The sequence below is a fragment of the Stylophora pistillata genome, chromosome 1 (assembly GCF_964205215.1).
Source record: "Stylophora pistillata chromosome 1, jaStyPist1.2, whole genome shotgun sequence".
Classification (NCBI taxonomy): Eukaryota; Metazoa; Cnidaria; class Anthozoa; order Scleractinia; family Pocilloporidae; genus Stylophora; species Stylophora pistillata.
The window spans coordinates 32,740,747-32,755,714 of record NC_142519.1 but is presented as its reverse complement, the minus strand read 5'-3'; the positions used below and the strand labels follow the sequence as shown (position 1 = coordinate 32,755,714).

Genomic DNA, 14,968 nt, shown 5'->3' with positions numbered 1-14,968 from the left:
ACAAGCGTTCCTCTGAAAATCCAACCCGGTATTGTTATATTTTTAGTTTAAGTGGTGTTTACTGGTGATTTAAATCCAATATCAGAAAAAAGCGAGGTTTGATTTCCAAATGTAATGCGGAATAAATATCAAAAGCGAAATTCAGTTCAAAGCTGAAGCCCAAAGCCCGACAAAACAACAATATCAACACATCATTTACAATGAACTAATTTGATAAACGAAAAACAGCCCAGTTTCTTCAAATTCACACAAGCTCTCATTTTAAATACCCATGAATATATGCGACTGGTTGCTTTGCAAGTGCTGATTACTCCATGCCAACCTGCGCTGTGGGAAAAAGTTTTATCGGTACGAAGTAAGAGAAAACCTTTATTGAAGTCGCATTTCGAAATTTTTGTCAATTTCCTATTTACTATGATCTCAAAACTCAGGGAATGGCACGTTAAAGAATTTTCAGGAGGAGATGCCCTCAGAGCTCCCCAGAGGCTGACGGCTATACCGCTCTCAAAACTTCCCTTTTTACTTTATAAAAGTGCTCAACTCATTCCTTCACGAAGGTACGGTGGCAGGGGGGAGGGGGATGATCTCTGTATCCCTTCCCATTTCACCTCGGGGTCCAGGTTGAGACAGGGGAGAAGGGGGGCAAATAAGATTTTTCTTCTAATCTCTCGGTCATAGTCTATACTATTCATCTAAATTCATTCGTATTAAAAGTTAATAATTCAACAACATGATATCCTATGTACAGTCAACTCTCGCTTAAGCGATCACCCTTGGTACAGGAAAAACATCTCCATTAAAAGAGATGCAACCACCAAAGGAGGTGGTCGTTTAAGAGAAAAATCAGAAAAAAAGCAAAACACAAAAAATGACTTGATCGAAGAATCATCACTATTTCTAACCTCGACAGCACACACGGTTTCATGTGTAGAAGAACAAGTTTAGTTGAAATTAAAAAGCGATTAAAAAAAAAAAAAAAACAGGATGATTTCGAGATTCATTGCAAGAAATTGCTCTTGATCCACTAAGTGACTGAGTCAAACCAATCACCAACTGAAAATCGACAACTGCACTCCAAAACAGCAGGGCATAAAGGTCTACAAATTCAATTCTTGAGACGAACGATCATTCCTTGAAACGCAAGTCCATGCATATGTTTCTATGACAACCATCAGCCGGATTATCTGCCAAGCAATCGGTAAACCTAACTCCCTTCAAAGTGAAGGTGCGGCAAATATACGCTGATGATATGTGACAACAACGAACACAACAGCGTACACGAGCAGAGAGCAACGAGATAACATATTGCATCAAGAAAAGTTCAAATAAGAGAAACTGTTGTGACGAGGAATTTTTTCACACCTAGACCTTGAAGAATCTCGCCCATAAGTAGCAATCAACGAAATTACTTTCACTTCATCAGTCGAAATTTCCTCAAAATTTCCTACACTTCCGTCAGCTTAAACCATCACATTACAAAATGGTATTTGATGCAAGCAGCTAAAGGCTGGGCAGGAGAAATGGGAAGGCCAAGAATTTCAGGGAAAATTGATTTCGATACCTGCTTTAAGTTACTTTCGCCGTAATTTCCACGAAGATTTCGTCTGACCAAGACAACGCTTCAAAGGCGCTACGATGCTGTTAGTCACGAAAGACCACCACGAAGATCAATGAACCCTACTCCCTAGCTTTGTACACTTTTCACTTTTTAAATTGTTCACTTCATATTTCCGGAAGCAAGAAAACTCTTTCTCCACCGTCGACACCAATTCCAAATAAGTCTTTCAACGACTCTCAACAGGTACAAGTCATCTATTATTCAAAAGAAACATTTTGCTGGAAGCAAAATGCCGCGAGCCAACCACAGTTTAGAACTGACATATTAATAAAAAACCTTTATATCGAAGAAGTCTATTGCGGTTGCGAACCTACATGACTTTCAGTGTTCGTAAAAGGGGTCGAAGGTGATCGAATACGAAAGCAATTCAACGAACTGCAGTATCAATTCCTTTGTAAATAAACTCTTTCTGCAAAAGTAAGTGATCTTCTTTTTCACACTTTGAACGTCCGACTTGAGCCTTCACAACACGGTTAGCCACTGTTCTCGAAGCCGGAGCAAAATCTAAAGTAAACATTTTCAAGTACGGCGTAAGTTTGAGAATACCTAACTTGAAAGAACTTTAAACGAAGTGTCATCAATTTCTAGTCTGAGCTTTATTACTGAAGACTGATACTTTTTATTCGTTCGACGGCCTTTGTCGACCAACGAAAAACACCTGACTGACCGCTTTCTTTAAATGAGGACGCAAGCTAAAGAGAAAATCCTCTATCAATTGAATTATTAAAATTAAGTTGCCTCAACATTCTCAATTTCATTGTTAAACTCTCTTCCACTGTAAAGATACGCCCATATATCATGTCCAACTGTTTCAACTTAAGCTGCTGTCCAACTCCTCACATAAATAGCCGTAACCAAACTTTCGCTATCACATATCGTGCATCACGTGACGGACAAATCGTATATTTCACACACATTTTCCTCCGCAGTAGTTTGAGTTGAATGTCTTTGTATTACGAAAGTTAAATTAAACATAAATTACTGAGGACGCAATCTGTCACGAGGGTAAAAAAAAAAAACCAGAATTCAAGGAAAGATGAAATACACGTTGATCAAAACCTGAAAACCAAACGCAACACTGTAAAAATTATCAAACTGTACGTACTCAAAAAACTTTTTTTTTCTCTATCGAGGGGCAAGATCTCGAAACGTTCTTTCTATTTTGTTGCGGTTTGCCATTTTTGGCTTTCCACCGGGGGAGTCAAGTTTCTTAGCAATTGCAAGCTAAAGCTAACAAAGGACAAGAACCCATCTTAAAATTTCTCGCTGAAAATAATAAACTTGTGACCTTGTCTTCCCTTTACAACAAGACAAATCTGTTTCAAATACGTCCTTGAACCGAGATACACACCATACGCTTTTCATCGAAAGTAATATCTACTTAAACCTTACTCAAATCTTTCCATCAAAAATCTTGTTGGACACATTACATCTTTCTCATAAGGTGCAAAATGGTAAAAACTCATTTAAATGGAAACAAAACAGTAATATGCTTAATGAAAAGGTTCTTACGTTTAAGATGTTTGGACACGAGCCATGAAATAGAGAAATCAACGATAAACCCTCTATATAGAAAAAAGTGACAGCAAAAAAAAGTTTTCCTCACCCTTTCTTTGAAATTTCTTTCCTTCCTCTAAACAAAGTTCCTACCTAAAATAATTTGAGCGGAAAGATGCAACTTTGATCGTCTATCACGTGAACTATTGGGGAGGTTTGGTTGTAAAACTCGCCTTCACCCGTTACATCCGCTTTTCCCGGTTCGAACATTTGAGAGGTATGATAATTACATGAGTTGTAGGCGAGTGCAATAAAACTCTTCAAAGTGGAACCCTTGATTCACATATACCAACTTGCTGTAGAGACAAAGGTGTTTTAAAGGAAATATGACACTCTTAAATTACTGAATTAAGTGATCCATTCAAGCAACACGTTTCAATTCCCTGCTAATAAAGACAATAACGACTTCACTTCCCACACTTTTTAAAACCGTTTTTGTGAAAAACTGTGGACTGATGGTGTAGTCTCATTGTCTGGGAGAGAGAAGACCTAAAAAGGATTGTTCATGTTAGCAATGATGGACATTCCCATAACCTGAGCCTCATCCATAACCAGAGTCAAGTACCTTCACACAGATCATGACTTCCCCTCAGGTTCTCGAAACAACAGTCACTAAAACAGACAACAGTACTTTCCAGGGTAACCTCACCTGGAAGATCAGATGACATGATCAACTGTTTCTCCTGGTTTCAAACCACTGGCTTAATAACTATGATTACAAAAGCAGAACCCTTAGGGTAACCTATTTCTGCCGTGAAAAAACATAGAGAAATCCATAATCCAGGAACCAACTTCAAAAGCCTGTTTTTAAAGAGGTGTGCTCATTAACCCTTTAAATCCTAATATCAGTATACATATTCTCCATACTGTTCTCTATACATTTCCTAAGGTGCTGAAAAGGAGACTTGTTTAACATTCAAGAGCTTCTTAGTTGGTGATCATTTCCTTTATTCTCATGACCTTGATGTGTGATTCAGGAGTGACGTAATATGGAGAAATTAGATTCTAGTGGCTCTTAGGAGTTATGGGTTATGAAATAAATAGATAATCATTTCAAGAGTCAACTGTGTTGTGATAAGCTAAGATAGTAATGACATGAAAAAATTTCAAAAATGGTTCCAGTATTACCAATTTGCGAGTTGGTTTAAAATAATTTCAAAAGGATTAGCACTTCATAAATTTACAAGGCATAGTCAGATCATCCAAGAGCTACTTTGCAAACAAGATAAGAGAATGCATGTGATAATAGCTTGCACAAGATTAAAGATGCAACTCAGTTTAACTTAGTATGTTCCACACCAAACAATGCTGATGGGATCCTTTTAATATAAGACAAACACCAGCTAAGTAGAAATTCTTCTTATCTTTACTATCAATTCTACATTTTTCCTCGTATTTTTCAACCCTAGATTAGCCATAAACCCTAAAAGCAGTGATATACCCAGGGCTGGGTCGAATTTCTTAATCTCTTTGCAAGTTGCTTAAGCAAATGTTAGCATCAAGATTTATTCCTTAATCATGTTTTTACTGAAAACAGGGAGGAGTACTGCATTCTTGTTGATAAATGGATTTTTGCCCAGTAAATGACAGAGTCAGTTAAATTGGCATGTCACAGGTGCTTTGGCTTTATAAACTTAGCACCAGTAACTGTATTAACTGAGTGAAATTATAAATGGATTCTAGTGTTTGGGATTTTAAAATGTGGCCATTGGCTTCATTAATGGGTGAATGCATGAACAAGGGTATTTCACAAGAAATCATATGTCTGTTTTGCCAGGCAATAAAAAGTGGTGGTAATAACAAGTGACTGTATTACTGAGGTAGCTGCAACACAAGGTTCCACTTAACAGATCAGCTAGGGTGTATTGAATCTTAAATCAACATTTCACATGCAGCCTTCCAAGACCTGATACAACAATCACAAATACATGTAATTATTTGTAACAAAAATGAAAATTATAATTCCACAATCTCAGAGGGTCAAGAATTTCTCGTTTAACAAGTACAATGCACAAAAAGTTGATACATTCCAGAACTCTACCATAATCAACGTAACCATCTTTCAAAACACAAGATGCTCGAAACGAACGTGTACCACGAAATAATAATTATCTGATCGAGGTAAAATTTTGCAAACAATTAGGTCAGGAGGGTGATATTTGAAGGGTTCATTCCGACACAATAATTGACTCATCAACCCGTTTATAAGCGAAATCCGCTACCTCGGTGGTCAGTCGAGATTACATCTTACAGAGCAGAACGTATTTGAGTAAAATACGTAAAGAAAACTGATTCAATTAATTTCAACAGGACTTTGATAATTGTGATCCAGTAAATCTTAAGCGGACTCCGATTATTGTGTTCCCATCCCAAGGTCTCGCGTAACTATCTAGAGAACGATTCAAAATAAAAACTGAGAATGTTTACTCACCCAGGGTAATTCCTTCCTCCTTGATTCGTCCCTTTAATACTAATGCCAAGGCATCTTCTGAACCTCTCTCTGGTAGGGAGGCACGAAAAAATGCATTAAAATCCCTGAGATATAAAACATAATGAGCACAGAAAGCGCCGGGGACGCTTTCTGTGCATCAGTTATCAATTAAGATAACTAATAACGTTCAAAACTAGTTGAAATATCCCCGGAAGAGGGAGTTCTGAGGTAATAGCATCGGCTTCCCACCTATTGCCAGCCAAATTCCACTAAATTTCGCCTGATTTTCTATACAAAGAAAAAAAAAGCCAAGGCTAAAATAATAATAACTGGAAATGCTTTAAACCCTTGGGTATGTACGCAGAACTAACTAAAAACTCGCTCAATTTGATCCAAGATGAACAGGGTCTAAAATCATTATTCGTTGTTTCAGACACATTCCCTTCACAAAGAGAGAGCATCCATCTTAAACTCAACCAACATGGATCACAAAGCTGCAAGGATTTTAGATTTTAAATAGAACAGAAGACGTTCGAAACTGCTTCGGCCTAAGAAACAAAAGAAAATAACAAACCTCACCGCTCTTGCTCCCTCTGTGACGCTGTCACGAGTTTTTCAATCCTTTTGAAATTGAGCCCGCAGTTCAAGTAAACATAAAGCGGTAGTGATGCAAACATAGTAATTTACCCAAGTACTCCCAGGCCTCCCAGGTACTCCTTTGACAGAGCGGTTCTTCTGCACGGATCTCAAAATTTCCGTCTAGAAATGCTAGTAACAAATCAAGCATTACAAAACAGACATAAAACAGTTATGAAAATTAAAAAAAAGCTTTGCCCTCTTCCCAGCCGCGGGAACCATGGGCCGGTTATTCTTTTTATGCTTCCTGTTTTTCAGTGTGCGAGGATAAAGTAAGTTGAAGGAAATACAGTACTTCTCATATAATTTTTTTTTACTAAAATATACTCAGTTGAACATAGTACAGATTAAGAGCTATGATCAAAAACAAGTGTTATTCAGAATGTTTACAAATTTGAATTCACCCCGCCGCGCCGGCCGCCATCACTTCGACTCCACCCCCAAACCCACCTCAGAAGGACCCTCAGAAGGACCCTCAGAAGAAGACTGTGCAGCATAATTTGTCACGTGATCAAATGGTAACCCGATCACAACATATTTCATATTCGTTTAGGCTGCCATATTGTTTTACTGTTTTGAAATTGTCTTGAGGGCCGAGGGAGAGAAACCTGGGAGATCGTGGCTGTTTTGGAATGCTACCGAGACCTTTATATTTCCCAAACCACAGTAGTCATTCAAGGCGACGATCCAGGAATCGTCGGAGTTCACGTCGCCCAAAACCAGAATACGAACGCAACATCTTTTCCGCATTTTTTGCTCTCGCATCGGCTGTGCTTCTTGCAATCGCTGAGGCAGAACCGAAATGGCTTCACATCGTCAGTGGAAAGTGCGCAGGAAAGTACATTGGCTTGTACAAAGTCATTGCATATAAACACCCCGAAGAATTGAGTAAGTTTGAAGTGAAGCCTCAGGAAAACTTGACAAAGTTATTTTGGAAACCCTTTCCAAGAGGTCATAAGCTTGAACGAAGTCGATCAAAATTGCTACTTCCTCATTTGCTTATTCTTACATCCTTGATCTCTAGTATTATTTTCAAAAACCTATTTTATATCCGATCAGTTATCACAACTGTCTCCACTCATTTTTCTTCAACCGCTGAAATATATAATGCAAGTTAAGCTGCTGAATTGATTAACAATGATTCGATGACCACTTCAATCGCTGCGGGGACGACTGAAATTTTTTTCCTAGCGACCCGTCCTTTTGTCATCCACCAGAAGAAATATTAATGCTAAAAATCAATTCTTTGATTATTACTCTGTTAAATTCAAAATTTTGAATATTTGTTTGATCACAGTCTTATTTAGATATAAATCAACGAAGCTAATTCCAGTTATTTTGGCATGTTATCTCAAATATTTTGATAAGATATGTTCAGATATTTAATTAGTTAATGGAAGATTTTTGGTCGAACAGTAAGAACATTATTTGAGCGGTACGTTTTAAAGTATCTGATATACAACTAATTACGGCTGATCTTGAATAAACGTGTCAAGACTCAAACTTTCTCTTTGTGAGCTGCCAAGTGCAGGTTAAATTGCATATGCCAAAGCTGGTATGCTAAGTACAATGGAAAAAAGACATTGAGAATTCAAGATGTGGAAATATTTGAGCTAGATATAGTCCATGTTGGCACTCAATTAAACTTGTGTCTGCTGTGCTTTGCAAATCTAACATCAAGCATATAGTGGTACTGCAAGTTGCTGCACAACAGCCAGTTGAGGTAAATCTGTTGCCTCTGTACTGATGCTGTGGCAGTCATTTATACTTGTGTCTTGTGCCCCATGTTGTATATTGTTAAGAGCATTGGACTCCAACAAATATCACCACAAAAAGAGCATTCTTGTCCTAAGGCTCTTCTTTTATGAAAATGGTTATTTAAATCATTTATACTTGAGTTGCAGAAGGTGAGAATACAATTGTCATAATCAGAGCATGTGATTGCAAGTATACACACATATAAAGCATGATTTAAAAGGAATTTTGTGATCTAAATTTAGTCTTTCAACTTGAAGAAAAGTAACCAATTATTTTAAAATGAATGTTTGTGGTTAGCTTACTTACTGAAAAGGGACTCTGAAAGTTCTTAACTGTTTCAAGCTACCTCATTTGCAGTAAATTTTGCATTCTTATCCTTTAAGAAAACAGTGCTAGAATTTTTCACTTTTACTTACTTGTTTTAGATCTTTACCTCTGGTTTGATGGGAATTTTTGTTTTGGTATCAGTTATCAGTTTCTTTTAATTTTGGGTAAAAGATGTTCCTAGTTTCTGATTTTACAATGATGCTTGTAAAATTTTAACATGTGCTATCACCCCTGTAATGTTTGTACATATAAATGGAGAGGATTGAATTCTTGGTTTCTCAGCAGTTTTCCAAAGGGGATGTAGTGTGTTTGGTGCAGTTTCAGTCCTCTGTTATATTTAGAATCTTTTATTGTTTTTCACAGCTTCATACTGTTATACAAGCACCATTGTACTTCTCTTACGACTGGTTGTTGCCCTGAGTTGTGTGGGAATTGTGTTTAGCATGTTTGCCTGTTTGCTGGATTTGTGTGGCACATTAAACAGATGTCTTAGAGTAGTCAAGGATTATTCTATTGGAAACGTAGTTACAGGTAGGAATCACTGCCTTGTGTTGCTAATTAAGAAAGTGTTACTGTTCAGTTGAAATGTGTGGTGTTATTTATCTGATGATAGACTTCCAAACAAACTAATGCACAGTATTCTTATCATAATTTTCTTCTTGATGTCAAGGTAAGGAAATACTTGATGTCTTGAAGACATTAAAACTTTGGTGTATGGTTTCTGTTGTTCTTTGTGTATCCTTGTTTATTTGAAAATATTTTTAAAGTATTGACAATGCCGTTAATCACAGTCATGACTATTAATTACAATAGTGAAGATGAAGTAAAAATTGACAATTCATGATATCATGCAAAAACCAAATTCAGGAATTGTTTTATTACACATTCTTTAGTGCCCCTGAGATGAAAATTGACCATTTTATTTTTGCCTAAATTGTTTACACAATGTCGAATTGAGTCAAGTTAAGACCCTTTTTACCATTAAAAACTCAAAACAAACCTTCGATGACCAATTTTTACCGCTTCAAAGTCGTCCAAAAATCGTCCGCCATTGCTGAAAACATGTTCCAGCCGAGCCCGCAAAAACGTCATCATGACGTCAAAGGCTCAACAAACTTATGCTTTGCTTTGTCACAACTATCTTTGTTCGCTGCACAGAGAATCACACATATTACTTTTTTGAGAACTGTTTCGTTGTCAGTTGGGAAATGTCGACTTTTTCAGATGATGAATTGTCCCAGAAATCATCTGAAGCTTCTGTGGATAGTTTTGCACCGACAAACAATGAATTTTTGCCATGTGAATAAAGATAAACACAGAACGGCATGGACTCCACATGTTGCTTCTGTGGTCGCCTCGCTTTATTGCCTTTGAACTGTATTTTTGCTTGTCGTAAGGGATTTTCCTTTTTTGCAAGAAATGATTGGGTGATTAGTAAAAAATAGTTTTTGGCAATGGCTAATTGTGTATCGGAAGGCGGATATTGGGAGTTTGTGAAAGCCATTTCTAAGCCATCAATGTGTTTTCCCCAATGCATTTGGTCAATGATCTCATTAACTCTTTCCTACGTATTTTTCACTATTGGTGCTTTGAGAGGTTTGAAGTGAACTCTGTTGTTGAGTTGCACTTTGGCCTCTTGTTTTTTCTGTCTTATTCATGATGACTATTGTTGTGTTGCTTGGGTGAGGTTTAAAGCAGAGTTTGTTTCTACTCTTTTAGAGCCGTGACCTCATTGCGTTACAAAGTATTTTTTGCAGTCTGCAAGTGGCGTTATGACAATTTTCCAAGTAGCTCTGAAGGGCGATAGAAGACTGAACCGGTGGCATTCAGTTTGATATATGAAACAGAAGTGGTTTTTTGTTGTCTGTGAAAGGAGTAATGGAGGTGCATTCATCTTGCGAATAAATCTCGCAAAAGTTGGCCTGATTTTAAATTCGTTTGTCACGGGTGTTGGGATGAATTTGAGACCCTTTGATAGCATGCTGACTTGGCTGTCAGAATTGGTTGATAGTTTGACAGGTTTTTAAAGAAATTTTCATTTTCTCAGTTTTTTGGCTGCAAGCCTACATTTTAAAGTGTTTTTATGCTCTGTGTCTTAAGCTGTTTGTTCTGCTTTCGCTGACATTAAAGCGGGCTTTTTTTAGAATCAGAGCACGCAATTATATTTTTCATCTCTTTTGTATAAAAGTGAGCTCTTTGAGGTCAGAAATCTGAATCCTCAATTCAGTTATTTTATCATTCTTATTTACAATGTTCACCGAGTACTTTCCTTTGTGTAAGGTATTCTGCCAGAGAGTTGTTAAAGGTGGATATTGATCAGCTCATATGTAAAGGTGACAAAATCGGTGGAGGTTCGTAGACTTCGCTTTCCGGTGTCGAGATCGCACTGAAGACGGTTTTTCTTGTCCCTTCTCTTCTTGAACGGTAGGCACTGAACCCGACAGAATTCTTCACCTAGATCCTTCAAAGTACACAGATCTCTCGAAACAGTCCTCCGAGAAGTGTTCGGAGTAGATCACAAATATTTCTGTAGGATTGAAGTTTACTTGACGAGGTTGCACAAATCATATCCATTTTTCCCGCTCTTATCTATTTGCAAGGCTCCAATGCAGAGAAATACCTGCAGCATGGTCTGCACAATTACTTCAGCTTTGAATTACACATCGATGCCCAGTCATTTTTGTTTAGTTTTTGTAAGAATAGAGTAAAGCGCTCTGTTATGTTTGCTTGACATTTTGCCATGTGAGATTTTCACGTTGAGCCTTTGACTTCACTTCCTCTGAGTCCTGCGATCAACTTCCGGAACATGATCAAATAATGGTGGATGCAAAATCGTGAATTTAACAGCCCAAAAAATGATATTTCTGGTGCTCGGTCTAAACTGAAATTTGGCAGAGTTGGTGAAGGAGACACACTGAACACGAAAATGGAAAAAAATGATGTACGAAAATTTTGATCTCAGGGGCACTTTAAACAATCTGCAAAAGAAGAAACTTTTCTCTAAATTTGCAAAAGTATGAGAACACTACACTGACAAGGGGCTTGGAAACTAGACTTTGAACTTAATATAATAAATGCAATATCTGCTGCAGATAGTGCATTTATCATGCCAATTTTACATGCTATTGTATGTTGATCAAATGCTCTCAACCAATCAAATTTTTTTAATGTAAATCTAATTTATAATAAAACTCATGGGTAAACAGTAATTTTCAGTTGGTATTCAATTTCTCTGCAGTTGTGATGTGTGTTGCTACAAGCATTATTGTTTACTGGGTGACACGGATACTAGAAGAAGTTGGTGAAGAGGACCCAAATGATCCTGCCAAAGTTAAATTTGACATCAGTTTTTGTCTTGTGGTAGCTGCAGGAGGATCATCAGTACTGGCAACTGCTTTGAGTTTAGTTATGCATTGTTTTCTACATCGCATGAGAGAAAGAACTCGATCAGAGGAAGAGCTATCTCTTGACCTGATGTATTCCATGTTACCTGCAGACAGTATCTCAGATGTTCCACCTCCCGCATACTCACCCTGATCATCACAATTAGCCAACTGAGTCATACAATTATGTAGGTAGAATAATAATAACAGTTACATGTAGATAAGGAAGTGAAGTCTGAAATTCTAACAGGACATTGGTGTTAGTTTTCAATTTTTCACAAATTTTAATCACTAAGTTCAATTTTTTCATTCAAACAGCATGCGTTGTTTCCTTGGTCATCTAGTGTCTTGAACTGTACCTTATATACCTATCAATTTGAAGCTTCAAAGCCCCCCTGGGAAGGGAAGCAATTTGATACTGGAACTGTCAAGTCTTTCCAGTAGAACATTTGTTTTATCTTTTAAAATGGATTAAAGGTAAAGAGTTCACTTTTGTGAACAGATGGCTTAGAAAAAAAAGTCTCCAAGAAAGACGTGGTGGCTGATCTTGCCTTTTACTAAAAAAAATTGATCCTCAAATCAGGCACTTGGGTGGGGCATTTGAACACTATTTCAGTCTAGGGGGTGGTAATTTGAACAAACCGATCTTCAAAAGTTCAAATGCAGGGAGGCTTGCTCTGGTTGGAATGGGGAGGGGGGAATGCTGAAGCTTTAAATTGATTGATGCATCAGCAGGAGGTAAATGGTTGCAAATCTTGAAAGAAAATAAGTGTTGGTTTTTAAAGTGAAGGTCATCCAGTCTTTAAATTTTCCTGTCACTGAATGAATGGATGATTAAGAACTTTGACAGAGGTATTTGGAAAGTAAACCATTTGATTTCTGTTTGTGACCTAAAGCTGATAAAAGTCTGCTCTGACACATTTTTTGATTCCACTTCCTTAGTTTATAACATTTTGAGCAAAGTTGAAATTTGAATTGACTAGCTTTACAAGGCATAGTTTAAGAAACTTGTTACCAGACCATAGAAAATCCAGCTGATCATATTACACAAATCAAAGCAGTTTTATAATCAACGGTATCAAATACAGCCTTCCCAGTGTGTGCTACAATTAGGGTTATGGTTAAATGTGATAAAACTGGTGGGTTGGAAAATCCAGTGGGAAACGATTGGTATCATATAAAAAAATTCAAAAACATTTCTGCAGAAAACTCATTAAGTGATTAGCAGCTTACTATGAAATGGCAAACTTGCAATTTTTATATATTTTTGGTGAGCAAAAAAGGTGGAACTCACTAAAATGAACAGTCGTATAACAGCTCCAATTTCTTGTGATTCCTTGTATTGAAGCTGGGATTCTAATGGACAGGATAATTAAATACACTGAAAAGGACACAAATGTGACAAATATTTGTAGAAAATGTGAAGCCATTTATTATTCAAGAAAGACAAGGTGTACAGATGTAGTATTTAGTGAATTTTTGAGACAGTTTGTGTATTCATAGTTTGCAAATGAATTAGACCCAGGATCACAAGATCGTTTAGGTGGTTAAGTTAATTTTTATTTCTCATAAATTTAACAAGTGCTTATGAACTAGCTTTTGCATTGCAGTGGGCATCCGAATGTTAATCTTGAAAACATTCTTATTAAGCATTTAGAGAATGGTTGGTCACACATTGCTGATTTTTGAATTTGCATGGTGTCTAAACCAAACTTCTTTGTCATTTTCTGGATCATAGGTACCTGTACCTTGCATGTGGCTTAACATGAGTAGACTGCTGGCTAGAGGGGGCAAAAATTTGAGGATGTGTTAGGTATCTTGGTTTTATCACCTAATTATGAAAGTATTTATGTCATGATGGGTGACCCACTATTCTGTCTTTCAGTGATCCTCTAGTTATGTGAGCTTTTTGGCTTCCCTTGTTGAATTGTTGTCTCTTTTTCTGGCATTACATTTCATTCCAGTTCAGGTTTTTCTGGTTTTAGGTTTGTTCAACTCTGGTGCATTGTATCTTCACAAGGCTTTGCCAGTTAAAACCTTCTTACACATCTTCCAACAATTTTGTGGTTGACCAGGATCTGTAAGGTAGAAACAAACACACTCAGAAAACACAGTATTTTTCCTTATTTCTGGTCATTTGTTCTCAGCTCCCAATAAGTGTAACTCCTATTAGCTTCAACCTTCCTTTACATTTTCAAGAGCTAAAGTCATTTTGTTTATGGAGAGTATTATTTCTGACCTTTTTGTATTGCTGTTAGAAAGCTTTTGGCTTATGCGAAGTAAACATGCAGCTAGCTTGTACAGTATTTTCAGTTCATGACAAGTTCTTGGTGTTCAAGAAAGTGATGTTTGTTTGCATGCTACAAAATTATTTTTGTATGAAAAGAAGACTCCTATCTTAGTATTTTCTGAAGTTTGCAGATCAAGTATAGGAAAAATCTGTAATTTTTTTTAAAGTTACAGGAATGAAAAAATGGAGATGCAGTCCATGATAAGGAAAAAAATTCCTTTCTGAAAACAAGACACTTTGATGACAATGTCTTCTGTAATAAATTGTAATTTGTAGTACTAGCATGCTATTGCAGTGCTTATGACATACATATTTCTGTACATAGCTCAATAAAAATAAACTGGCACCTTTTTCATTCAAATTAAGTTTATTGTAATTTCCTGGGTGATATTACTTTCATTAGTCCCTGAATTTAGAGTAAGTTAAAAACTTTGTTCAAACTTGTCAAAGGGCTGAGATAGATAGGTGCTTATGGTTTAATTTGTAACCAAGTGGCCCCCACCAAGCCAAGCTGGAGCTTACCATGGTTTCTGGGTCCTAGCATGAAGCCACGAGGAATATAACTACTCCCTCCCTGGGTGGGATGCTAGTTCATCCTAACATTACCCACCTGTATTTCATCAAGTTTCCCTGACAATTTGTTAGTACCCTTTTGTACTCCTGGGTGGAATAAGGCATTGTGAGGGTAAGGTATTTTGCCCAAGAACACAACACGTATTGATCCAGCCAGGTCTTAAAACCTGGACCTCTCAACAAAGAGTCATTTCCATCCACAACTTCTGTCCACATTTGATCCACCCCAAAACCTTATTTACAGTCCTTCACATGAATGAGCTAAAAAAAATTAATGATATTACAAAGTGAAGTGGTTCGAAAATTATGACCAGAGAATTGATTTTAAGCACAATATAGCTTGTCAAAACTAACAAACAAGCTATAATTTTCAACATTCAATGAAAAGAAGGAAA

General features: G+C 37.0%; 2 protein-coding genes across 7 annotated transcripts in view; one reads left to right on the top strand and one right to left on the bottom strand.

The window, feature by feature from the left end:
* LOC111324397 (solute carrier organic anion transporter family member 4A1) overlaps positions 1 to 6,234 on the bottom strand; it is a 24,426-nt gene extending 18,192 nt beyond the window's left edge. For 3 of the 5 annotated variants that reach the window (XM_088752228.1, XM_088752246.1, XM_088752263.1), the window contains exon 1: positions 5,607 to 6,174. The gene's annotated coding sequence lies outside the window, so the exon portion shown is untranslated. The other 2 variants (XM_088752235.1, XM_088752240.1) reach the window with 2 other exon arrangements.
* Positions 6,235 to 6,765: 531 nt separating this feature from the next.
* Positions 6,766 to 14,361, top strand: LOC111324424 (transmembrane protein 127). 2 transcript variants are annotated; one of them, XM_022927975.2, is made up of 4 exons: positions 6,766 to 7,130; positions 8,691 to 8,858; positions 11,566 to 11,898; positions 13,449 to 14,361. In XM_022927975.2, the coding sequence occupies exons 1-3, from the start codon at positions 6,875 to 6,877 to the stop codon at positions 11,862 to 11,864; spliced, it is 723 nt and encodes a 240-aa protein (XP_022783710.1). In that variant the 5' UTR covers positions 6,766 to 6,874; the 3' UTR covers positions 11,865 to 11,898; positions 13,449 to 14,361. The 2 variants fall into 2 exon arrangements, with proteins under 2 accessions (XP_022783710.1, XP_022783709.1); XM_022927974.2 differs by having other exon boundaries at positions 11,566 to 14,361.
* Positions 14,362 to 14,968: the final 607 nt, after the last annotated feature.